Genomic DNA, 26,487 nt, shown 5'->3' with positions numbered 1-26,487 from the left:
GGGCATCTTGATGTGAATGTTCAAGGATGCATAAATTATTTGAGATACGTGTCGTGCTCCATGACCTCCAGATACCCATCGCTGACAGATTTCAATGCCGCAAGTCAAAATGGCTGATCACAGAGAGGGTCCATGCAGTTTGGAAACAAACAAACAAGCTGTATTCTGGATATTATACTTGTTTTCAGAAGCTGACAGGATGGCCTAGACTCCGAGAAGTACGCACACCTGCCTCGAAGCTATCTCACCTGGGATGAAATCCCGACCCAGCTATAAACTGTCATCCCGGTGTTTCACAGACTGGGTGATTCATCAATGTGTGTGCCGCCCCTACGACGGACGTTAAACGGGGCGCTCTTTCTGCCACTATTCGTTGATGCACGTTAAAAATCCCACAGGGTCCTCCGCGAAGAGTAGGCATGCTTTCGCAGGCATCCTGAACAAATTCCAAATTACTGCCCTAACCAGCAGAGGGCATTGCAACAATGGCACAGCTGTGCCCTCAGCCAATGATGCTACCCCGCAGCTTTGTGCTGCAAACGAACATACAAACTTGTTTTCAGTGGGCAGCTCATGGATTCAAAAGGGCAAGAGAGGTTTTTAGAAGGCATAGGGAATGTTGTTGTAGGGAAGGGTGGAGTTGGACCTCTCCTCTTGTTCATTCAAGCTAGGGGTTTGTGTTCCTTCCAGACCATGAATGTAATCGCTTGATTTAGCCAAGCTTTGCTCAGCAGTTGTTGGCGAATACGTATTGAGCCAGGATTCGTTTCAGAGTTCAGCCAGCTGGTTGCATCATTCATGAGGCATGGTTGTGCCATTTATGTAGTGCCCTTGCGTAAATCTGTAATTTCCTCAGTGCCAACGATAACATACCTTCTTTTTTGCGAAAGACATTGTGGGATCTTTAACGTTGACCAACTACTCCAGTGCATTGGTGGTAACAGTGAAAGTCGTTATGAGAGACTATTAAAGGCAATAAAATCATATTGTATAGTTTATTATCCTGTTTAAAGGGCACAGATGGAATGATTGATCAGCTTTTGTGGCAGTGATAGTGTCACAAGGCTGAAAGATTCAATGTCTCATCTCTACAGTGCTTTATATTTTTGTTGTTTAATAAAAAATTTCAGTTCAGGGCATTTTGATGAGGTTTGAAAAGAGTGTAGAGTGTATGGGCATTTGCATAGATTGTTGAGTTTGAAATAGTCTTTCTGCATCAGGAAGTTGCCAAATGCTTTGACGTTTCCACAGACTACCATTTTATACCACTCGCTTATTTAAATATATCACTTGTTATTCCATACGTGAAAAGCAGGGTTAAGAAATTGCTTCACTTTGTGTGTCTGTCCACAGACATCAGTCTCTGATCGAGGAATAACTTGATTTCAATTGAATATAGGATTTTGAACATTAATCAGATCATGAACCTGCACCTCTGAATTTAACAAATTGTACAGAATCTCGTCTCGATTGCGCATACGTAGATAGCATTAAGATTTCTATTTTTAAAATTTGTGTTTTTATCCCCCGCCGCGTGGCGGAAGGGGGATATTGTTATCACCCGGGTCGTCCATCCGGCTGTCCGTCCGTCCGGCTGGCTGGGTGTCAACATTTATAGCTGTGAGTGCGATAAGTCATAAACTGTTCGCCATATCGATTTGAAATTTGGGTCACACATGTACCACCTGAAAAGGAAGAACCCTATTGATTTTGGGCGTGGCCGGATCCAAGATGGCCGACTGGGGCGTTCCTTCCGTCCGGCTGGCTGGCTGGGCGTCAACATTTATAGCTGTGAGTGCGATAACTCATAAACTGTTCACCATATCGATTTGAAATTTGGGTCACACATGTACCACCTGAAAAGGAAGAACCCTATTGATTTTGGGCATGGCCGGATCCAAGATGGCCGACTGGGGCGGTCCGTCCGTCTGGCTGGGCGTCAACATTTATGGCGTCATAGCAGATAGTGAGACCCAGAAGCTTGAAAGAAAAGACTTCTTCCAGAGGATTGTTGAGAAAGTGGATGGGGGGGTTTCTAAACGGTCCTTTCGAAGAGACATAGTGAGAGTGTGAGATTTGTCTGGATTGAAAGACATGTTCCACGTGTTGGACCAGTTTGTGATTTTATCCAGATCTGCAGTGAGCGAAGAATCTGCTGCTTGCCGGTCTGAGGGATGACAGATGGTACGGCAGAGGGTGGAGTCATCAGCAAAGAGATATAGAGGATTTTCCAGAGAGTCGGAGAGATCATTGATGAAAACCAGAAAAAGAACAGGGCCCAGAACGCTACCTTGAGGAACTCCAGCCTGCACAGGAAGAGGGGATGAAAGAACTCCATTTAGGGCCACACGTTGAATGCGACAGGAGAGGAAGTCTGCGAGCCATGAGTGGAGATGGCCTTCGATACCATGGGAAGAGAGTTTGGTGAGTAAGACAGGTTGCCAGATTGTGTCAAAAGCATGTGATATGTCCAGGGATACGCCTTGGATTTCCTTTCTGGCATTGAGGACCTCCATCCATTGATGGGAGAGCAGAAGCAGCATATCCAGGGTAGAGTGACCTGGTCTGAAACGAAATTGATGATCGGAAATCAAGCCATTGGAGAAGAGGAAGGATTTAATGTCTGAAGCGATGATGTATCTCCATAACCTTGCTGATGATTGGGAGAAGGCTGATTGGTCTGTAGTTGCAGGGATCTGTTTTTGCACCTTTTATATGCAGGGCAGTGATGTTTGCAGATTTCCAAGCAGATGGCAGATGACCTTGAGCAAATGAGAGTTTGAATAGAACAGAGAGAGGGTGAGCAAGAGCAGAAGAGCAGGCTATGAGGACACGTGGGCTGATGCCGTCTGGACCGGTTGCAGAATCCGAGTCGAAATCCAAGATGGCCAACTGGGGCAGTCCGTCCGTCCGGCTGGCTGGCTGGGCATCAACATTTATAGCTGTGAGTGCGATAACTCATAAACTGTTCGCCTTATCGATTTGAAATTTGTGCCATGTGGTGTCCGAGGTGCAGACAGATACGAGCCGAGAGCGTAGTTGTAACTCTGGTTTATTGCGTACTCGGATGCGCACCACTGAGCCTCTAGCGGGCGCGTACAGATATATGCATGTCTAATCACGTGACTATTATCACAACTACTCCACGCTCCCTCAGCTCTCTATGCCCATACACCACAGGTCACACATGCACCACCTGAAAAGGAAGAACCCTATTGATTTTGGGCATTGCCAGATCCAAGATGGCCGACTGGAGCAGCCATCTTGAAAAAAATGTTTTTTGTCATAAATGGAAAACTGCTTATCTGATTTCAATTATTTTTCAATGGTGGGGGATTCCCCATCTCTGATGGTATATTTGAGATATCCTGCACACAGACAGACAGACCAACAGACAGAGAGGGGTGAAAACATAACCTCCATCTTCGGTGGTGGAGGGAATAAAGATGCACTCATCACTGCTATGCTATAAGGTAATTTAAAGCAAGATATACTTTCGTGGGCGATTGATGAAAACGTGTCCAACTAACTCAATTTGGATTTAAATTTTTTTTTTTTTAACTCTGACTGAGTTTACCAGACCAATTGTTTTGTTTTCAAAATGTGGACAATTCATTGAATTGTCCCCTTTAAATTGATATTCCGGTAGTGACCAAAAAAAATGGAAACACCAATGTAAAGTTACTTAGTAGGCTGTTGGGTCACTACGTACGGCCTGTATGTGCCATGGCATACAGCCCACCAGCGTCTGGAATTATTCATGAAGGAGGCAGCACCATTCTTCCACGACATTCAATCAACTTGTACCTGTTTGATGAAGGTGGAAAATGCTGTCTCGGGCGTCGTTCCAAAATATTCCATAAATGCTCGATTGGGTTCATATCTGGTGACTAAGAAAGCCATAATATATGGATAACATCAGTGTCATGCTCATCAAACCATTGGGAAACCACACATGCTCTGTGTATGGGGGCATTGTTATCCTGGAACACACCCTTCCTGGCAAGAAAGAAATGCTGCAACATGGGGTGAAGATGATCGCTCAGTAGTATTAAGGAGTGATTGGCATTGGCCTTGCCTTCTAAGGGAATGACTGCACTCAAAGCATGCTCGGAAAACGCGCACCACAACATTACAGAACCATCAGAACTTTCATTGTCACCAAACATCCAGGGTTGCAGAGTTCTTTAGGTTGGCGCCATATGTGCACTCGTCCGTTGGTCGAGAACATGTTGCAGGATGATTCATCTGACCATATTACATTTCTCCATTGCTCAGCATTCCATTTCTTGTGCTCTTTGCACCACTGGACTCACAAATGTGAATTGCCAGATGTAATGAGCGATTTGTGCACTGCAATCCAACTGGTATCCTGCTCTGTGGAGTTCTTGAAGGACCGTTTATTATGAAATTGGCTGCTCTCACCCCAGGTTGAGATTTACAGTAAATCGATCTGCAGTCACTCGCCTGCTTTGCCTTGCACTTCAAATTAATACATGGATATTACGATCCTGGAGTATGTGCTTCCATTCACTGTTTGTTTCCCTTTGCTGCTGATGTGTTGTTACAAATCTGGAGGCTTACTGCACACAACAGCCAGAGTCCCTATAGACCAGTTATATCGGTCAGTACGTGTTTCTAGTTAGGGTCCCGTCCCTAGTCTAATAGTGGGGCGGATAACAGCAATTTTTGAGAGGAATCGTGCAAATGATGATACAAGCATCAAATTTGGCACATTTGTTCTCCAGGGGATTCTAATCAAATCTGCCTGATTGGTCATTTGAAAATCCAAGATGGTGGCCATTTTTCAAGATGGCCACCAAGTTAGTCTCCCGAAATTGACTTTTTGCTTAGAAGTATTTGTAGTTGTCCGATTTGCATGATCTTAGTGTGGATTCCTGTTTTCAAGCTTGCTGGAGTGGATTTTCCTGTTTTTAAAGCCCTCTGACACACACTTTTTTCTGATTTTGCACCACTTTAATGATTGTTATATGAAGCTAAGGCCTTTCTGCAACCGGGCCCTGGCTAGTAAATGTTCAAAGTTATGCATACCATGCGAATGTTCCTCCAGCTGCTACTGTCCATCTGCAGCTGCAGAGTGCTGTGCAGGGGAGCCCTGACTGAAATCACTTGCATCTCCGGTTGCAACCTTTCTTACAGGAACACTTGGTCAGTTCCTGACAGCTGGCTGCAATAGGGGGTAGTGTTGTCCAACATATCTGCCACGTCTCTCCTTTTTGTGTCCATCCCCATTCAGCGGGACTGCTCGTGTCTGGATTGGAGATGGTTGCCTGGCCCCAGATGATCCCAGCCTGATAGGCCGCACGCTTTGCATGTTCTCCGAGGGCTGCCTGTGTTGGTGGAATTGAGTTGTACGGCCTCTGCTTGCGGGCAAAGAGATCCAGTCTTGCTCCGTCCACACCAGTGGCTGCGCTTGATCTGTCATACATGAGGACAACTAATCTCTCCAGCCTCTGCAGGTCAAGATCACGAATCAATGTTGGATGCTGGCTGAAATTGGTGAATGTTTCTGGAAGCTCTGGAACGTTCTTCACCTTCATTTCTGACTCCAGTGTGAGCAGCTCACGTTCATCGCCAGCATTTTCAGTGCTTGGATGTTGGAAAATGGACACACTTGTGCCATAGAAGGATGTTTGAGCTGTGGTCGCAGTCGGATTATGATCTATGTTGTCCACTGCTGCAGTTGTGAATAACTGCTTTCTCAAGACTGGGGGACAGATGACTCCATCTTCCACATACCGTGCAACAACTGCTTCTCCTAACTGGGCTGAGACTTCTAGGACTCTGTCGTATGATATGCTGAGCCCATTCTCATGGAGCATGTCAATGAGTTGTTTCTTCCTCGTCTTGGCAAACACATACAGGCCAACGTAGACTGCAAAAGGTGTCTCACGGTCCTCGGAATGCCTGTGGACATCCGTTCCTTCCTTGTACTTGGCAAAGCAGTTGTACTGCAGGAGCTGTGATATAGAAAGGTCAGATTTCGATGCTCCATGCTGGAGTTGGGACTTGATGTCTGCGCCATGTGTGACCATGCATACAAATTGCAGAAGTGATGGTGGTACAGCCTGTTCTAGGTCTGTGTCGTGAAACGTACTGCTGAAATGCGACTTTTGATGGAGCATGTCTCGTCTTATTATCCCAGCAGCTTTCGCTCGATGGATCGCTTCACCGTACTTGGATGCTTGTGTGAGGATTGAGCCTACATCATTCTCAAAAGCCAGCAGAACATCTCGTCCTTGGCGATGAGCTTGCAGCTTGGAGATGTGAAAAAGCAGCTGGTCCTTAAGTCAAGTAGGATGAACATCAGGCGATTCAACACCAAGCTGCTCCAGCCTCTGCTTCTAAAGCATGGTCATATCAGCAAGCCTGAAAATGGGTGGATCTGTACTATCACTGGCAGTTTTCATCTCACTAATGTAGGTGACTCGCCTGGAGAAAGCAATTGGATATTCTTTCTTCCAGTGCTCCTGTGCTTTCTCTTGCTCCTGAGCCTTCAGGTAGTCTCGTTCTCGGTTATACAGTGCCACCAAGCAGGCAGGGTGATATTTCAGTTCTTGTGCTACGACATCTCCTACACTCAGTTTGGCAAGGAGTTTTCTATCACTGAGTGTTTTTGCACATTTGTTTATTCTCTTATTCAATTTCATTGTCATTGCTTCTCTAATCTCACCCCCTTGGGTTTTGCAAAGAAAACATTCTTGTGTTTTAGCTTATTGGACCTTTCGTGGGATCTTACTTCTACTGCCCTCATCACTAGCACCTGCAGGGATTGATCTTTTTCAGCTCTGTGTAACTTTGTGTTGTTAAATAGAAGCCTGCAACTCTCATGATATAGTGCCTTGTTTTGTCTCAAGGTTTCCTCTATCCCACCACCTTCGTCAAGTCTTGTAGGGTCTAGCTTGATTGGTAGTGCATTGAGTGAGTGAAACAGAGGAATATTCCTTGCCAAGTTCATATACCCATCATCTCCTCTTTTGGTAGGATTGGCCTAGGGGAACTTTAGATCTTCTTTCTTAACCTCCTGACATAGGCAACCCTTTGTCCAGACAGTGTTCTATGATTTACTAGTTGAACTTACGTCCATTGCCAGTATGACGTTCAGGGTCGAGGGTTTATCCTTTTACCACCCTGTACATGTATAATGGACACTTTCCTGTATGGGATACAACTAGGTTTATGCATCTGCCCTACACCTAGTCCGATCGTTCATCCAGTGTCATAAGTCCCGTGCGACCTGTACACCATCCAGATAACTGAAGCCCTGTTATCTTTGGCTCAGCTCTTCCGTGCTGGCACGTCCTGTAGATTCAGGTGCGGCTCCCTAACTGATCCGGGGTTGATTAGGCAACATTTGGGACACTAGTAAGTTGTTGCAGTATGATGCCAACAATGATGCCAACATACAATTCTTACTTAGCTGACACTGAACCCCATGCTGAGTTTCACAGCAGTGATGTCACCAATGTGCCTTAGTAGTGCCCGACAATCACTCCTTCAATAAATTATTACTTGGCGATGAACTGGAAATGTTGATTAAAGGACTGGTAAGTGGCCTGGATTCAATCAGCACATCTGTTTCATCAACTTCGTGCACTTTGAAAATTTGGAGCTCGATGTACTCCATCACATGCAGACATCTTCTGTGTGCTACCCTCATCTAGTTTAGCCCGCGAGCCAACGCGGTTTACCAGGGTTTGGCCGATGCCGTGCACTAGCAACTTTTTGGAGCCATAGATGAGAGTTGGGCCAGTGATGAGGACCAGTGCCATTTGTCCATCCAAGGGATGTGGCTGACTCCTGCAACAAAGGTACTACCTCAAACACTACACCGCTACACCCCATGCATAAGGAGCTACTACTACATACATGTTAAGTCATGCAAACGTATGAAAATCATAAACAAATGTGCAAAATGAGAAAAAGTGTGTCAGGGGGCTTTAAAAATAGGAAAATCCACTCCAGCAGGCTTGAAAACATAGGAATCCACACTTACATCATGCAAACGAAACAAATACAAATACTTCTAAGCAAAAAGTCAACTTCGGGAGGCTAACTTAGCGGCCATCTTGAAAAATGGCCGCCATCTTGGATTTTCAAATGGCCAATCGGGCAGATTTGATCAGAAATCCCTGCAGAACAGAAATGCCAAATTTGATGCTTGTATCATAATTTGCACAATTTTTCTACTATCTACTACACTATAATGGGAATTAAATGTTTGTGCGCTGCGGAGTTATTTTGATAGTCAGGGTTTTCTTTTACATTTTTACATCACTTACAACTACAACAACACCTTTGCTCCATCCTGACGCCATAACGTTCGTGGTGGGCGGAGTTCATAAAGGACTTGGCATCTCTCTCGCACAATCAAAGATGCGAGCGAGTTTGCCGTCGGTCGGCCAATGAGAGCCAACGCAGGACAATGTTACTGCTCTTCCTGTTCGAGGGGCGCTCCGCCATGATGCCCGCCACGCCCCCCCCCCCCGGTCCAATCAGCGGGCTTGGCGCCCCTTTTGGCCAATCACGGGGGCGACGAGCGCATTTGCGCGCCAAAACCGTCCAGTGAGGGAGAGCGGGTCGGAGGAGGCAGCTCCTCCCCTCTGGAGAAGGAGTGAATAATTGTTCGGCGTGATACGACTGGGAGAGTTGTTGGTTTTTGGTCTGCCGGATCGCCTGGTCTTGCCTGCTGGTGCTCGCTGCCTCGACCGCGCTGGTTGGCGTCCGCCCTTCACCCTCCGTCTCGGGTACTTGGAGTGGCATCGTGGTTGCGGGTTCGCGTCCCGCCGGTCCAGGACGTCAAAGACCACACGAGGTGGACAGGTCCAAGATAGCTCTGGTTTCCAGCTCATCTTCCCTTGAGCTGGAAACCTCGAAGAAAGACCTCGAGGTCCATCTTCTTTTGGTGTGTGTGTGCGTGTGTGCGTGTGTGCGTGTGTGCGCGTGTGCGCGCGTGCGTGCGTGCGTGCGTGCGCGCGCGCCCTTGGGCCCCGTCTATAAGTAGAAACTGTTAAGTGCCTGTGTTCCTTGTACATTATTTGCTTTGCTTTAGTCGTGATAACTGCTCTTTGTATGTTCCCTTCCCTCCCCATTGTAAATAAATTTCCCGATTGTTGAATGTACCAGCTTGTTTCTGTGTTTCTTTCATTGGCTTAGCACGGTGCGTGTTGGGAAATTGGGAAGCGGCAAATTGTGTATTTGGTCCGGCGGCTCTGGTAACTCCGCTCGGTTACGCCGGATCCGAGCCGTTACCACGACTCGGATCGGACAGAGTCGGCCGAGGGTGTGGTTTCCCTGGTAGTTGGATGGCGTGAGAACTTAGGTAAATTGGAGTTAGACAAGTAGACCCTACCTCACGCCGTCAAAATATTGGTGACCACGGTCCTGTAAGGAACCCGTGCCTCTCGAAGTTCTCCGAGAAGCATGATCTAGATTCTGGGTGTTTGGTGGAGCTGACTCTACTGCTTCGCCTAGCGGTCGTGCTCGCCACCGACACCCAGCCCCACAACAGTATTTCCCTCCGTTCATCACCTACTGAGACTTTAAACTCCGTTCATTCAATCTCTGTGAAAGAAAGTGTTGCTTCCACTCGGAGAGTACAAAGTTTGTTTGTTGTCTAATGTTTAATAATATATAATGTTTCGTATCTATTTAATGTCTGGTTTCAATTTATTTGTGTAAATGCCTGAAAAACCACCCCAGGTACTCAAAATTCCTGGCCAAAAACTCATTCCCCCCTTCAATACATGGGTTTCTTTGGGAAAACCTTTTTCGTTTAAATGCAGTTTCACTTATCACAAGCTTTTGTGGGAATGCAACCCTTGTGATAAGCTATACTTTTAATTGAATATGGGGAAATGGTAAACGAGATGAGCAGTTATGTATGTACAAGGAAATAGTAAGAAATAAATAAAACCTAACCCACACTGGGTGCCACAGATCACACTTGTACAACCATTAAAAATGCAGGTGAGGACTTTCTTTTGACTATGATCTGCAGTGTGGAAGGCAATGATGCGACAAAGAAGCGATCCGCTCTGGAAGCCAGTGACAAAGTAAGCCAACAATGATTGGCACGTTGGGGCTTTCACTCTGAACAAGCCCTCGTGCACTGAACAAGCCCTCCTTTTCTGATCCTGCACAACGGGAGCTCTGGTGTCCATCCTCTCAGCTCCCCTTTGTCCTATTTCCCTGAGGGGTCGTTTTGCGTGCTTCTTCTTCACACTTGAGTCCTCCTGCACGCCCGCAGCTCTCATGTTGGCTTTCTCGCATCTCCAGGCCCTTCTTCTTCCTCCTCTTTCTCTGTCCTAGGTGGAGTCCTACTTCAGGCTATCCTACCCATGGGTTGACCCCAATAAAAAATAAATACACGTTGCTTCTTCTGGGCTCCACAGCACATGACACACTTCCACACACCGGCCAGAGAGAGCGTGAAGCTTTTGTGAAGTGTGTGACACATTGTGATTGGACATCCTCATCTGATCCCACCCACAAACGTGTTGACATAAATATTGTTACAGTTGTGGAAATTCGCATTACACCATAAAGAGTCCTCAGGTGAGATGTATCGGTAAGTTCATGTGTAGTTAGCCCAAACCCGTTGTATAGAGGGAATATGTGTGATTCATCCGGGCTGCGACGCTTTGAGTTAGCCATTTTTCTTTCTCTATTGTTATTTTGACCATTAAGCCGCCAACAAAGCAAACGGCCACTACCTTTACCTTCACAACTCCATCCCGCAAACATCCCTTCACCGCCATTCCCAAACGACACCTGCCAACCACTAAACCACCACAGCAAACCCCCACCATCTTCGCCTATCTCCTTCTACAACCATCGACCACACCACCAGTCAACACCAAACATCGTGCTGTCTCGGGCCCGTTCGGGGATTGGTGCCAAACGCATCGAGCCACGAGCGCGAATGGCGGCCTTTCCGTGGGAGAAATCCGGATCAGGAAGGCTTCACGCCCCCTTTTTCTCCGTCCAATGGGCGAGCGTTGGGTGGTTATGGCCCCGCCTCCAATCGCGATGAATGTGGATTCTTTACGAGAGGAATTCGGATCATAAAAGGCTCACGCCCCTTTTTGCCACACCAATGGCTGAACAGAGGGTGGCGTGGCCCCGCCTCCAATCGCGTTTTGATCCTGAAATTTTCATATAGGCTCCTCCTGCAGCCTATAAAGACTCGAGCACAAGGCGACTCGCGCGGTTCAGTTGCAGGCGGCTGGTCGGGGCGAGTGAAGAGTTCGAGTCGAGTGAATACGGCGGTCGGCATCGAGGTTGCGGTGTGGGGGTCGCTCGTCTCGTCGTTGGTGCCGTCTCGTCGCGGGGTCCAAGCCAGCCAGCCATTCCTCTCCCGACCCTGAGCATCAGCAATTTCCCCCCCCCCATCCGCGCTGAGATAGTGCCGGGGGGCCCCGTTCCTCCCCACCCTAATCGTGGTGCCAACCAAACTGCTTGTGCGGAGCACGCCGGAGAGGGCTCGCCGACCACGCCAGGGGCACGGAGTCGGGGCGCAGCGGCGCGGACATTGCGGCTTGTCCGCCATCGCATCACGAGGACGCGGGAAAGACCTTCTTGGTCTCGTGGACCTGGCCGCTCCTCCAGGTTCCACGCACATTTGGTCCACGGGCCTGCCTGCCTCCTTGCCTGTGAGGGTGGCTTTCTTTCCTTTGCTTTTTGGAATGAGTGATGTGGTGCTGAGTCCTGACAAGTAGAACTGTATAAGTGTTGTAAATAATTGCCCTTTTATTCGGTCGTATTGCTTTTGTCTTGACTGTTATTTGTTGCATTTTGTTTTGACTGTAATATACGTGCCTTCCGTGTTTCCGAAATAAATGTGCATTGCTTGTTAAACTGTTTCCCGCTTTGCTTCATCTCCTTCCTTTTATTGAATCTCCATCTTGCATCACGTAAGGGATTGATAGTGGGGTTAAAATGCCCGGTAAATAATTGGAACCGTCAAGGTCGACGATAACTCCGCTCGGTTATCCCTGTAGTACGGAACGAGCCGCTAAAGCGGTTCGTGTCCGGAGTCGACCTGTGGCGTGGTACAACTCCTCGGTACGCTACTCGCGCAAGTATTGAGGTAAATCTACCGTTTGGCGATCGGACCCTATTTCGCGCGGGTAGAATGCGGACTGAGTTGTGGTGAGGTTAAACCCCCACCCGTGACTGGCTCCGGGCGGTAGTTCCCGGAGGGTCACAACTGAATTGTCCGTTCCGGTGGGCGAGGTGGCCGCTTTTGACTACACGCGGTCGTTCGCACGCCGGCGGGCGCAAATTCGCAACAATATATATATATATATATATATATATATATATATATATATATATATATATATATATATATATATATATATATATATATATATATATATATATTGTTACGGCTGTGGAAATTTGCAATACACCATAAAGGGTCCTCAGGTGAGATATATCGATAAGTTCATGTGTAGTTAGCCCACACCCGTTGTTTAGAGGGAATATGTGTGATTCATTCGGGCTGCGACGCTTGAGTTAGCCGTTTTTCTTTATCTATCGTTATTTTGAGCCACCATTGCCACAAACCTCCACGCAAACAACCGCCACTAACTACGCCACAACGCCCACCACGTCACACCACCCCCACAACAATCACCACCATCTTCGCCACTACCCCCGCTTATGAACGCCATCCTCCGCAGACCACGGTAAGACGGTTTCCGCACCACGGAAACCGTCCGAAAAGGATTGGCAGAACAAAACCACTTGTGAAGCCTGTGGGGTTTTTTTTCCCGCCATTTTTCCCCGTGCTTGGTGTGAAGCGGAGGGGTGGGGCAGCTCGCTCCCGATTGGTAGACGCGCGGTGTGACGCGGACGGGAGGGAGGCACGCCCCTTTTTGGGAGGCTCCCAGAAGGGGGGTGGAGCCCAAAACGGGGCGGAGCGAAGGGCAGAGCCCCGCTCCATAAAGGACGGACACGGGCGGGGCGCATTCTCTTCTCTTCTCTTCTTCGGCCCTTGGTGAATGCGTTCCTTCCTCTTGGATATCTCTGGTCCTCCCGTATGCTCTCTCCTCGTGATGGTTGATCCGCAAACCAACTCGCGTTCCCTTCCTCCTCGTTCGTCCCTGCGCTCGTGGCCCGGCGAGGCCTATTGGTGGGAGACGCAGACGGAGGGCGACGCAGGCGGCCTGAGGTGGACCTGCGAGAGCGGACACGGAGAGTGCCGGAGACGGTTCACCGGCCGCAACAAGGGAGGTTCTTATTTTCTTTGGGCTTTTGTATGTGTGTTTGTGGCGCCAGTCCGACAAGTAAAACTGATCAAGTGCTTGTACATTGCTTTAGTTGGTCGTATTACTTTTGCTTCTATTTGCCTGTACGTACGTGTATGATTGTTGCTGACTGGAAATACGTGCTTCCGTGTGTCACGCATTAAATGTGCTTGTCCAATTTTTCCCCCGTTTCGCTTCGTCCTTTCCTTTGTTGAATCTCCATCTTGCATCACGTAAGGGATTGGTAGTGGGTTTAAAACACCCGGTAACTAATATGAACCATCAAGGTCGATGATAACTCCGCTCGGTTATCCCTGTAGCACGGAACGAGCCGCTTAAGCGGTTCGTGCCTGGAGTAGACCTGTGGCGTGGTACAACCCCTCAGTAGGTTACCCGTGCGAGTACTTAGGTATATCGACTTTCGGCGATTCACCCTATTTCGCGCGGGTAGAATGCGGACTGGGTTGTGGTGAGGTTAAACCCCCACCCGTGACTAGCTCCTTGGCGATAGTTCAAAGAGGGTCCGGTGGGCGACGCGGTCGCGATTCGAGTCACGTGGCCGATCGTGCGCCAGACGGGCCAGAATTCGCAACAATATATATATATATATATATATATATATATATATATATATATATATATATATATATATATATATATATATATATATATATATTGACCTTGACTATCCTGTCTATAAATTATATACGCTGCCTCCTCAGTTTCATGTGTAACGAAACGACTTACTCTGACAGGCCCCTGTTACATGACAATCGAACCTACTCGAAACACACGGACCATGTTATACATACTGCTGTATGGAGAGAGGGTGGGGGTGGTGAGGGGAGGAATGCTCTTCCCCCTCTCCCCACCCCTCTCTCCACACAGCAGTATGTATGTATGTATGTATGTATGTAATGTTTCATCTACTACTACAGAAGGATTTGACTGAGGAAGCTGAAACTTTCAGGCATTAATGAGGGCAACCTTAAGGTGTGCTTGTGCAAGTTTTGTTTGATTCCATCAAGTTTTTGAACAATGTTTCTATTTTCTTTCTTTGGAGGGAGGGGTGTGCAGTTGGAATTATCCGAGCTATATAACCACGATGTATTATATGTGCACATAAGCAGTACGCATGTTTTTGCTTCACCTATGCAACCCAGGTTATTTTATATTTTGGGAGTGATTGAGGTATCGGTCTGTTGTCTCTACACTGCCGAAATATATTGATGTGTCAGAAGGATATGTTGCACTCTTGGAACAAGATCACCCATGAGGCAGGTATTCTGCTATGTTGTTACCAATTATAAATCCTAAAAACTATTACCTGCCCTCACCCCCCCCCCCGCCTCCCCAAATGCTGCCCCCATAGGGAGTCAGTACTTGTAGTGTTAAAGGAAAAATGAATGCTTTGCTGTTATATTGATGAAATGGGAAAAAAATAAAATGTAATGTCTGATTATTTTTGGGTCCAAATCACTACTCTTTTTGGTTTTGGTGTCATTGTTATTATTTCTCTCCTTCAGAGATTAGAATCTCTAATTTAATGTTTGTTTGTATTTGTGTGGCAGAGTATTGTGGCTCACTGAGCTTTCCCAGTGTAATACAGTCACCCTACCTGCAAACGGTTGGAGAGAAGTTGCTGCCAGGAATTGATGTTCTCTGGACGGGTAAGCAAGCAAGAGGTGGTGTAAGATATGCTCATCACAACCTCTTCACATTTGTTCACCTCGTTTAAATATGTAGAACTTGATGTTTCATCTAAATTCAGTTCTGTTCATGCTTCGTCTCTCTGAAGTGTGGCACACACATTGGTTTAATGCCCTTGCCTGCATAACACCAAGGTGGCAGTTTATAGTTGGGATGGGAATCAAACCCAGACGAGACGGCTCAAAGGTTGTTTTTTTTTTTGTTTGTTCATGAAATAACCTTGATTGTATAAGGGGGTCGTCCTGACTTATTTTTACTCAAACATTTAAAAACCTACATGTTTTGAATGCAAAATGGCATAATTTTTGTCTCCCTTCTCTCTTTGACCCATATATTTTCCATTTTCCCTGATACTTGTACCTCCTTCCAACCTTCTCTTATTCCGCCTTCTGCTTTGACACTTTTTTTAAAACCATCCCTTTCTCAACGATTTCCCTGCACACTTAATCTGCGGATCACCTCTTTAAAGCTATATGTTGATGCATTTTGGCTGTTGAATAATGGTGTTTTCTTGATATTGATGGCTATTTGCATTTCATTCCATCAGGACCCAAAGTGGTGTCCAAGGAGGTCTCCTTGGAGTCTATTGAGGAGGTCTCCAAGATGATAAAGAGACGACCAGTTATCTGGGACAATATACATGCCAATGACTACGACCAGAAGAGGCTCTTTCTTGGTCCATTCAAGGGCCGCTCCACAGAGCTGATACCGCGGCTCGGCGGTGTTCTCACCAATCCCAATTGTGAATTTGAGGCAAACTATGTGGCTATCCACACACTGGCCACCTGGTACAGATCGAACATGCATGGTGTCCGCAAGGATGCTGTCTTGGGTATGTTTGGGAGCTCGTATGGGTGAAGTGTGATAATATTTGGAATGAAATAAAACCTGAAGACGGTCATGAAGAATTTCCTTCTCATTTTGCCTTTGTGTTCCTTTGTAGAGAGTGAAGACAGTGCCGTGGCAGTGCAGATAAAACTTGAGAATGAGGGCAGTGATGAAGAACTAGAAACCGATTTCCTGTACAGCCCACGTGCTGCCCTGCGCCTTGCTCTCACCGATTGGCTGCAAGACTTTGGCCTCAGGCCTGCTGGTGTGGAGCAGTCAGCATTTACTTTGAGCATTTTCTGTGTTGACATTTTTGGTAGTGTAGCCATTGGAGCCTTTTTATATTCTCCTCCTGTACACATACCGCAGCTGCTGCTGTAATTGCACCGCGAAGCGGAAGCCAAGTCGCGATCACCCCGAGGCTTTCTGTGTCTGGGCCTCGAGCACCTTCTGAGACGTTCAACACCACAGTTTATACGCATCCCATCACGTCCATAAACTCATCGTCTCCTGGTACCCAACTGCTCTTACTCCCAGTTATCTTTCATTTGGTATTTGTTACCTTGGCTCTCTGTGATGGACGGAGGTTGTTTTCACCACTGTCTCTCTTTCTGTTTCTTACGAAAATTGAAGATTGTTCAAGTATATTGGTTGGTCGCGAGCGTTATTCTGTTGGGTAGTCGATCTAGTCTACCCTTATCAGTATTTCCGTCGATATGTATGTCTGTCTGTATGTATGTCTGTTCGGTCCAGTGCTCCGTTATTACAATGGCGATTTTGATGAAACTTGGTTGGTAGGTTCATACCATGACCTAGTTGTGTGCAAATGAGAACCGATGCTATGGACCCATCCATTGCCTAGCAACGGACGTTTGAAATTTTCAAAAGTCTCAATTTTTTTTTCGAAAATCAAAAATCGGGCCACGAGCAACTGTGGGCAGTACAATCAGCCATATTGTCAAAAATTTCCAGCCGGATCCTATGAAAACTGTCGGAGAAGATAGACTTTGAATGAACCCTGGTCGAAAACAATAAAAAAACGAAGTTCGTTATATCTCAGAGACTATGAGTCAGATATACATGAAACTGGTATGGTAGGTTCATGGTATGTCCTAGTTATGTTTGAGAGAACCGTTTCTATGGACACTTTTGTTGGCTAGTAACGGCTGAAAAACGACTAAATTCGACTTGATCGACTACCCATGTCCGCCTACCGGCTTGTCTGTCTGTCTGTCGATCAATCGCTTGCAGGTCACAATTTCAAACCAATCTTCATGAAACGTCACCAAATGGTAGAATTGGTCATATGCAAGACACCAATTGATTTTGAGGTCAAAAAGTCAACGTGGGCTAAAAAGTCGACATGTCGAATTTCTAAAATTGTCAATTTTCATCCGATTGACTTGAAATTTGAAGAGGATTTGCATATTTGATCATTGAATTCAACCACTAATTATTGTTAAGGTCAAATTTGTTTTCTGGATTTTGCAAGTATCGTGCTCTGCACGACGTAGTCTTCTTTGTTTATGTGCAGGATATCTCAAAAAGTTGTTGATGGATTCAGGCGAAATTTGGTGGACAGGTTGGGTGTGTGACGAGGACGAATTGATTTGATTTTGGTGAAGTTTCCGGATCTGGAATTTTTTTTTCTATTTATGTTTTTTATTGCAAATCCTCATATTATAATTGCCTCCGTCCTTCTGTCCATCTGTCTGTCCGCCTTGCTATCTCTTCCTAAACGATTGTGCAGAACTTCACCAAACTTGGTAGTTATGATCACCACATGGAAAGAGAGCGGTATAATTTCTTCCCCACTGCTTTGGACTCTCGGCTGGGGTAAAAAGGTCAAATACCAAAAAATGCTATTGCGGGCACATTTTAAATACTTTGTGTGTGTAACATTGGGGGATGCATGAAATATGTAACCATTTTTTTGGATTTGACCCCTGGTTCATGACCCAGGGAAACGTTTTTTTTTTTGCAAAGATGAAGTACAACATGACTCGAGCTGTGTTCACACAGATAGTTCGTTGTAACTTGTCTCCTTCAATTCACAAAAACTTTCGATCTATAGTAAAGTTTTGACGTTGATTTAAGATATTTATTGCAGGCCAGATAGCCAAGAGAGTGTTAGTTTACGTGTGGTGGCGGATCATGTGATTAGTTGCCATGAGAATGTGTGCAGACATTCATAAGCGAGGACCAAGTATCGTAACACCGTCAACCAAGTGCTTGTGCCGTGTTCACATGGACTTACTCCATCTCGTCATTGATCATCGCGGACGAATCTACTTCAATGAGGTGCTGACAATCTAACCTGTATTCATACAGACCTCAGCTCTCAAAACTTGGGATTAACTCTGAGCGAACCCTTCCATACGAACTTAACTTTTGACTTTATATCAAAAGAAGGACTCTGTTGACACTGATATTTACATTCTAGCTTGCAATATTGCAATGAGGTGTTGAGACTTGATCATCATTGCTTTATTACCCCACACACGCAAAGCAAAAAGTTGGGATAAGCAATTGAATCACTTTGTATGTCTCTCTGTATGTCTGTCTGCAAACGTCAGTTTATGATCAAGGAACAACTTGGTATGAAATGAATGTTATATTTTGAACATTAATCGGAACATGAACCTGCAGTTTAGCAGTACTTGGGCTCTGAATTTAGCAAATTGTACAGCATCTTATCTCGATAGCGCTTCCAAACAGGAAACTTGCTGTTTTTAAGGACGTCATAAAGGAAACAAACAACAAGTACAAATAATTAATGTAACGTGTTAAATAAGGTGATGTAAAAAAACGTTGCAGCGGTAAACTTCCGAAAGTTTTTTTCTACCACCTTTAAAATCTTTATTTTATTTAAGTCGAATTGCATACTTAACCACTACAAACAAATCACCTTTTTGGCAATTTCAAAAACCTTTCATTTAGTAGTACTTGGATAAAATGTTCTGTCAATTAAATTCGCCGCTCATAGACCTTCCACATGTCCTTGTTTTCTCAATACTGTGTGGGGTAAGGTTTTCTATGACTTCTCTAGTTATTATATTTTCAGTGAAACTTGATAATCCTTCCTGGATAAGATTAGGGTGGGAATTTAACCAATTTGCTGTTATGGCTTTCAATCTTTTTCGTCAAGTACTGGCCTTCTCTTGCATTTTTACTCATCAGATATTGACTCATTCATTTTTGTTTGATAAACTCAGTCGTAAAGTTGCAGTTTGTTTTCTGCTTTACATTGTATGTCCAAAAATACCATTTTCTCCCTCTCTCCTCCTCCTCCTCCTCCTCCTCCTACTCCTCCTCCTCCTCCTCCTCCTCTCCCTCATCTTTCGTTGACACTTTCTTGGCATTTCTGGGCCGATATTTTTACTCATTTTGTCTTCATTCATTTCTTCTTTTTCTCACTCGAGAAAACTTCAATTTGAATGACGCTTCATCATAACCGAGTCACTTAGTGGCAAAGAAGTGGTCGTCAACTTTTTACAAATTAGTTGTGTTCCATGACAGGTTCCAGTACAAGTCGAGACGAGGAGCCGATGGAGACTGCGTCATTTAAGGTCGGTGATGCTGTGGCAGAACAGGATGGAGTGCGGGCAGTGGAAGGGCCAAAGCCCATGGACACTGATCGTGAGAATAGTATCGATAGAATATCGAGAAACGTGACACAACAGGTACGTTTTGTTGAAATGGAAGTAAATGAGATTTCTGGAACTTGTTCCTCAGTGATGTCATTGCCATTTTTGTTATTCCACATTTTGAGGACCAGAGTGCTTCAACTGCAAGCAGTACCACAAATGGAATGGATTCTTCTAAACTGTATAAAGATTGATAATTTTTCCAACAGGTTAAAGAAACAACTGTTTCTGGGTTTTCAGACTGGTGCAGTAGTTTTTGACGACTTGCATACAGTGGCCTGCAAAAGTATTCACCCCCCCTCCCCCTCCAAAGTTTTTCACATTTTGAGGTCACCTGAGGTTAATATTAGTTTTGGTTTCGTATTATCTCTTCAGTTATGAATAAAAAAGTTCATTTGGAAATTTTTTTTCTTCATAATTCGTAATTCATCTAAATGTGGCATAAATGATGGGGGATGAATACTTTTGCAGGCCACCCAAGGTATCGGATTTAAGGAGGAGAAAAACTGGCTTCCCTACCAGCTTTTGTCTTTTAAAAAAAATCATTGCAATACTTGGTGCTGGCTCACCGGACAGGCAGCCTTTTTGTTGAGACCCTCAGATCGGATTGCACGAGTAATTTGTGCTTTTTCTTTAGCTCGGTCATTACTTCAATCCACATAATAACGACGGTAAACCCTCACTATTCGTGGGCTTCCCACTCACGGCTTTCACTCTCTGCGGGGAATTTTCTGTAGTACTATTTACCATCTGCAGTCCTCGTCTACTCGCGGCCGGATCACCAACATCAAGCATCAAAGATGCTCGAACCACGCAAATAAACAGAGGTGGTTCCATTGCTCTGTTCAGTGTACAATTGGTGAACTTCCTGTAAAACCCACTCATTGACTGGCAGAGCAGTCGTCTCAATTGCATTTGCAGAACCGTGCTGCTTCTGCCAGGCCACCATAATATTCCGTTTTCACTTTAACTCCGAAACGGTTTGCTTTGATTTTTTTTTTTTTTTTAATCTTCGATTCATTCCTTTGTCTTTCACGTTTACGTGTTCATTTCTGAAAAACAGCTGCACAAACACGTCCAATGAGCGCAATGACTTAAAAAATTGCCCCCATTGTAAAAATGAAAAAAAAGAAACGGGGGGGGGGAAATTTCAGGATTTTTGTATGAAATTGAAATAACATTGGCATTAAAGAAATGTGTTAAGAAAAACTTAACATCGGAACCGCCACCCACTCCACTTCGTAATTCATTCATTACCTGAAAGTTTTCATTTTAATCTGTTGGGATAAATGTTTTCACAAAATAGATTTGTTTAAAAAAAAGAAGAAGAAAAAAAGAGGTTAAATTCAGTAATTTGTTTATTTTTGGTAGCCAGAAATGTTCCCTTCCTTGTCCATGTAAGACATGCATCTAACCACCTTTTCCCCACAGGCCCTTAGTTTTAGAGTTTGTGGTTTTGCTATCCGTGGCGTTACGTAAGCCCCGTGAATAGTGAGGGTTTACTGTATTCCACAGTTATCAGCAAGTGCATCCTTGTCAATCCGGTGAGGTGTACAAGAAAGGTGTACTACGTGCTACCAAAATATTCCTTTCCAAGTGGGTGAAAGCACGTTATGCAAAAAGTAAATTTGCAAATTAGTGGTGAATTTTATTCTGGCAATCCTCATATAGTTTTACATGCATGCGTTCTATAACTGATCACTGTAGTGTGTGCCAATTTGTGTGGTGTTGAGATGCTCTACCCTGGTGAATAATTGATTTGTAAGGCCATTCGTTTACCCAAATCCAAACTCTGCTGACCTACATGCCACATCGTTCATCAGTTGTGTATGACATCAGCTTTCCTTCCGGCACACCGAGGCTGAGACTTAAACACAAAGAACTTTCTCTTAAGTATCTTGGCACGACAACTGCGGGTCCCAGGCTGTTCTCACCAAATATTAAAATGTCCATTCTTGTATGAAGACCTACATGCTTTCCATGGTCGTCATTCAATCAATCTCTTCTCTAGTAGTTTTAATTAAGAAAAGAAATCTCAAATAGTTTAGCAAAGAAGAAAGAGGCAAGAAAAGGTTAAAGAAAAAACAAAAAAGACAATTCTAAAAAGTATAGTCACAAGTTCGTTCTTGTAGCATCATGAGGCTAAAGAGCAATTTGAATTTTTAACAAGATCTATTTTAGCATTCTTTGTTTTATGTTTGTCTTTGTGGCCCTCCTGTAACCCTAACCCCCACCTCCCAAATATTCAACAAAATATTGTCGAACTTCTCTTATCTCATTGCATGACTCATTCCATTTTTGTCCCCTATCTTTGTCCAACACAGTCGAGGGTCCCAAGTGAAAGAGTTGACCTCTTGCATCCCAGCATAGAGAGACTGCCGAAAGAAAATGAACCAGATGTTGAAAAGGACGAAAATGACAATGCCGATGTTGATGTAGATGACGGCGAAGGCTCAGGGTTGGAGCTCAGTAAAGACATTGCCTTGGATCAACGACAAGTTCACAGCGGGTTTGCTCCAATGCAGACGGATGATGGGTTGGAAACGCACCCAAACTGTGTTATCGAGCCAGTCACTATGGAGGACTTGGGCCTCTTGGCGGATCTGTTCTACCTGCCGTACGAGCATGGGCCACGGGCTGTGCAGCTACTCAGGAACTTTCACTGGCTCAAAGTTAACAGCGGCAGCGTGGGTGTGTCGAAGGATGATGATGAAAGTATATCAGCACAGGTAGGTCTCGGTACAAGGATGGATGCTTTAACTTCTCTTGAGAAAGGGTGAACAAGAAGCACCGTGTAAAGAGAGGAAGGCTTTAAATGTAGTTCTCTGGATTGCAATATAAATGTCAAAATATTTTGGTTTGTCCCTCGTTTATTCTACCAGACCCAATTAAACTTTGACATCACTTGGTCCACATTGTTATCAACAGATCGTTGTTGTCGAAGTGAGGATCGAAAATGGTCTTCGAGCTCATTTTGCTTTTCACCCGCAGGTTGAGGAATGGCGCACACGAGCTGCCCTGTTCGATCAGCTGAGCTGTCGGGTCACTCAGATGTTCACGCGTCTCAGCAACATTGCCAACCGCCGGATCCTCTACGATCTCTACCCATACATCTGGGACATAAAGAGCATCATCTCATTGGTCAAGTCATTTGTGAAGTGGCTGGGTAGGTTTGTTTGTTGGGTGACGATTTACTCCTTTTTATAAAAAAAAGTTCACCCAAACTTGGTTTGGGTCTAAACCCAAAAAAGTCCATTCACTTGGTCCATTTTTCTGAACCAGTTGGCCTTCGTTGGCCAGGCAGGTACCGACACCACCTTACTGTAAATCTTGAATTGTTGAGGACGTGTGAGTATATAACCTGCCAAGGAGCAAATATTTCATTATTAAATATCAATTTGTGATGTTGTTCAGAACACCATGTCGCTGCTTAAAACACGTTGGTTTTTTTTTTTTTTTAACTCGAAAAGGGATGTATGATCTTTGAAACGATTTCTGATAATGAGGTAGTTTAGTGTCCAATTAAATAAACTGGAGCAAATATTTTCTGTGTCCGCTGACGAAGTCGCCGGAGGTATTTTTTCGGGTTGTCCGTCCGTGTGTCCATGATAGGTTTTTGTTACCGCGGTAACTTAAGAATGGCTGAAGGGATCTCAGCCAAACTTGGTACAAGTTTGTATTGTGATGCAATGATTAACTAAATTCGATTATGGGGTCAAGAGGTCAAAGGTCAGAGGTCCTGTTAGGTAAAAATTCTGTTACTGTGCTAACTTGTGAACCAGTTCGGGGATTTTGAGCATACTTGGTATAAGTATATATTCTGATGCAAAGATGAACTGATTCGATTTTGGCATCAAAAAGTCAAGTCAGAGGCCATGGCAGGTAAAAATGTGATACTTGAGAATAGCTGAAGGGATTTAAATCAAACTTGGTACAAGTATGTATAATGATGTAATGATGTGGGCAGGGGCATATTGGTTGACGTCGCAACATCAAAGAGTGCTGTTATAGTGTCCATCAGGGAGGGTGTCCATTCCATTTTCTAAAATGTATCTTTTATCATCATACGCATCCAGAGCCTCTTTATTTACTTGTTTTATATGCAAGGTTAAGGCTCGTGGAAGAGTGAGGGAATTGTTTATTGAAGTCTTGCTGAAGTAGTTGCTGCATTTTAACCATATTTTTAATGACTTATTTTCTATGTTTTACTGGGGGGGGGGGAGGAGTTGGTGGTGGTAGTGGCGGCAGCCCATACTTTTGACAGATCATCGGGTGGGGGGAAATCCCAACAAGTCCTGAATGTTCCATGGTTAAGAACCAAACCTGAACAGGTGATCACTCTGTCGTTGGGTGTGTAAGTTTTTGTTGAGTTTCTGTGAAAATCGAATCCATACCACTGATGAGGGCGATGCACATACTTGACTCACTCCACCACCAGCTGCTTAAATGGGAGAGGGGAGGGTAGGGAAGAGGATCAAAAAGTTATTGGATGAACTTGTAAAGAAACATGGATTAAAAAAAAAAATTAAAGGGGGTTGGGGATTTTTCGCTGAGATTTTTTTTTGGTTGTTGGTACTTTTATATATAAACTCGTACCATTCCTAAGGTCAGAATCTGCTTTCTCCTTGTAGTTCCATTATTTTTGTTTGATACTCATTTGTTCAATCGTCCGATATCATTTGCTTTGTTCGACACGAGCTGGGATACCCATTCTACAAATGGAAATAATTAGAAAGTAAAGTATTGATGACACCTTTTGTTGTAAAACTGCACCACACCATAATATTCATAACTCATGAAAACCTGTGGCTTTACCATGGAAAGTTTAATCAAGAATCCTGTTTACATGCAAGATATCTGTTGCCACTGTTGAGACCTCTATTTATTGGACTTGAGGCCCATCACAAAGAGCTAGGTGTCTCAATCGGGAGCCCTGTTCAAAGCATAGTAGGTTGTAAGCAGTGTTCATCGCGTTTCATAAAATCTAAAAATGCTGGCTTCTGCTCCAGCTCAAGGGCAGCAGGAAGGATGGTTGGGGAATAGGGACCGCCGAGAAGACAAGCCTCGTCGCAAAATAACCCGCCGTTGCAGCAGGTTCTATACATTTTGGAAATCATCATCATATAATTTAATTTCACAATTTTTTTTTTGACTTATAAAGGTACACCATAATTTTTGTTCCACCTTTTGGTGAAAAAATGTGCAAAGTATTTTCATTTCTGACTCTGGAGTATCCAACATATAACCGGCCATGTGAAAAGTACAGTGATTCCAAGTTTAGGCCAACCACCTTCATGGACTGTTCTTATGCCTTGTTAATTGACTTGGCAAAATTGAGTTTGATAGGTAATTGGATACACTTTAATTGAAAGGGCAAATCTGAGGGAATGATTGGAATCCTTGGCAGGAATGCATCCTCTCCTTTTAAAGTGTCCAGTGATTATGGTAGCCTCCATCACATGTATAATTTGTTTAACAATGAGCCACAAGGCTCGTTAAACAGAATGCATCCATAACATTGGTGGATCAAGATTCCTCAGCAGCATGATTGGAGTTCCAATTTCTAGCTATTAACAACTTTCTGTCCAACTTCGACATGAGTGTTCTCATCACCCTCCACCAAAAAGCTAGACTTAAAAATAAACAGTTCCCATCACCAAATATCCTCTTCACTAAAAAATCTCCAATTGTTCACACCATCAGTGATCACACGAGTTCGCCAAAGTTGAGGCTGCTGAGCTAGCGCTCAACAGACATGGAGGTTTCGAGGTGGGAAGAGAAATTTGTCAAGGGAAAACGAACGGTCGCTCCTGGAAAAATAAAAATAATAAAACCCAGGCAGTGTATAAGCATGAACCTCGCTTGAGGGCTGAAGGCCAAGAGGCTGAGGCCTATACATGCTCGGGGCCTTCTCAAGGGCCGTGAAACCCACCATACAGAGACAAATATGGGCTCATGCTTGCTTTACAATGAAGGGGAAAAATAGGGAAGGCATGGAGATTGTAAATACTGTACAACACTTACTGTAGCAGATGGCTTCGGCTTACCGTAGCACGAAAATGGTGAACGTATTTAGTTAGGTTATAATTGTGGGTAGAGTCAGGCCGGCTGTCCACCCAATTGGTGGAAGACACAGCTTGGCTAATTGGATGTGCTGGCCTTTATGTATCACGTGATAGCTGTTAGGCAATCAGATTGCATAAAAATTAAACAGGGGAAAGTGGCCTTTGGAGGCTGAGGTGGTGGATGAAAATACCCTGAGGACAATCCCCAGGTCGGACTTGGCCTATGTGTCAAATGTGGTGGTTGTCGGCCCAGTGGTCTTTGCATAAAACGGGAACAGACAGACAGATGACAAATTTTGTGTGTTAGATTTGAACAACAGAACCTCCCAGATTGTCGATTTCCATTTTGATTCATGAAGCAGGTGCTTACTTCATTAATTTCATTGAACTACCTTGTTTGATTTGTTGATTTTGTTTTTTTATAAATTTATTTACTTTCACATTGGTTTCACAAGGCAGAGCCTCGTACGGGTTTATAGATTACAGTAGATTTGTGAATGAACAATTAACTGCACAGTAAACTACAGTAGTGGACTCGCACACTCACTGACGCAGACCGACCCTTTGGGAATGGGTGAGGCTAATCGGTTTCCGACTCGCAACGGTTGCAGTCCAACAGCCATTCCCCCAACGGCATCCAAACATTATTTTATGCCAATTTGGCCTGGTTTCCATTCCCACCTGAACCCACGGCCCTTTATTCTGGGATCACAGGCTCGAATCTCTTCTAATGTGATCATTTCATCGTCTGCTGATGTCCTTGTACAGTCATGTATATTACTGTATTTTTTGGCCTGTAAGTCAATGTGGAGTATACGTCGAATTGGCTAATTTTCCCATTTTTTCTTTCCTACAATCATAGATAACTCGATTTGGAGTCCAAGACAAAGCAAAATCAACTATGGTAGTTATCAAAACTTCAGAACAATCTATGTGTTAATTCCTCCCTGACACGCGCAA

The 26,487-nt window shown here is 44.6% G+C and overlaps 1 protein-coding gene and 1 pseudogene across 3 annotated transcripts in view; one reads left to right on the top strand and one right to left on the bottom strand.

The window, feature by feature from the left end:
• The window catches only part of OGA (O-GlcNAcase), a 59,416-nt gene that overhangs the window by 21,094 nt on the left and 11,835 nt on the right, over positions 1-26,487 (top strand). For all 3 annotated transcript variants that reach the window (XM_085874926.1, XM_085874919.1, XM_085874937.1), the window contains exons 6-12: positions 14,849-14,947; positions 15,535-15,819; positions 15,931-16,080; positions 16,185-16,328; positions 19,335-19,498; positions 21,787-22,191; positions 22,454-22,628. In XM_085874926.1, the coding sequence (XP_085731052.1) occupies positions 14,849-14,947; positions 15,535-15,819; positions 15,931-16,080; positions 16,185-16,328; positions 19,335-19,498; positions 21,787-22,191; positions 22,454-22,628 (1,422 nt within the window). The remainder of the gene's footprint in view (positions 1-14,848; positions 14,948-15,534; positions 15,820-15,930; positions 16,081-16,184; positions 16,329-19,334; positions 19,499-21,786; positions 22,192-22,453; positions 22,629-26,487) is intronic.
• Positions 4,531-10,277, bottom strand: LOC147034008 (uncharacterized; annotated as a pseudogene).

The sequence above is a fragment of the Eptatretus burgeri genome, chromosome 1 (assembly GCF_056783735.1).
Source record: "Eptatretus burgeri isolate ZD-2024b chromosome 1, Ebu_testis_v1, whole genome shotgun sequence".
Lineage (NCBI taxonomy): Eukaryota > Metazoa > Chordata > Myxini > Myxiniformes > Myxinidae > Eptatretus > Eptatretus burgeri.
This window is presented reverse-complemented; position numbering and strand designations above follow the sequence as displayed.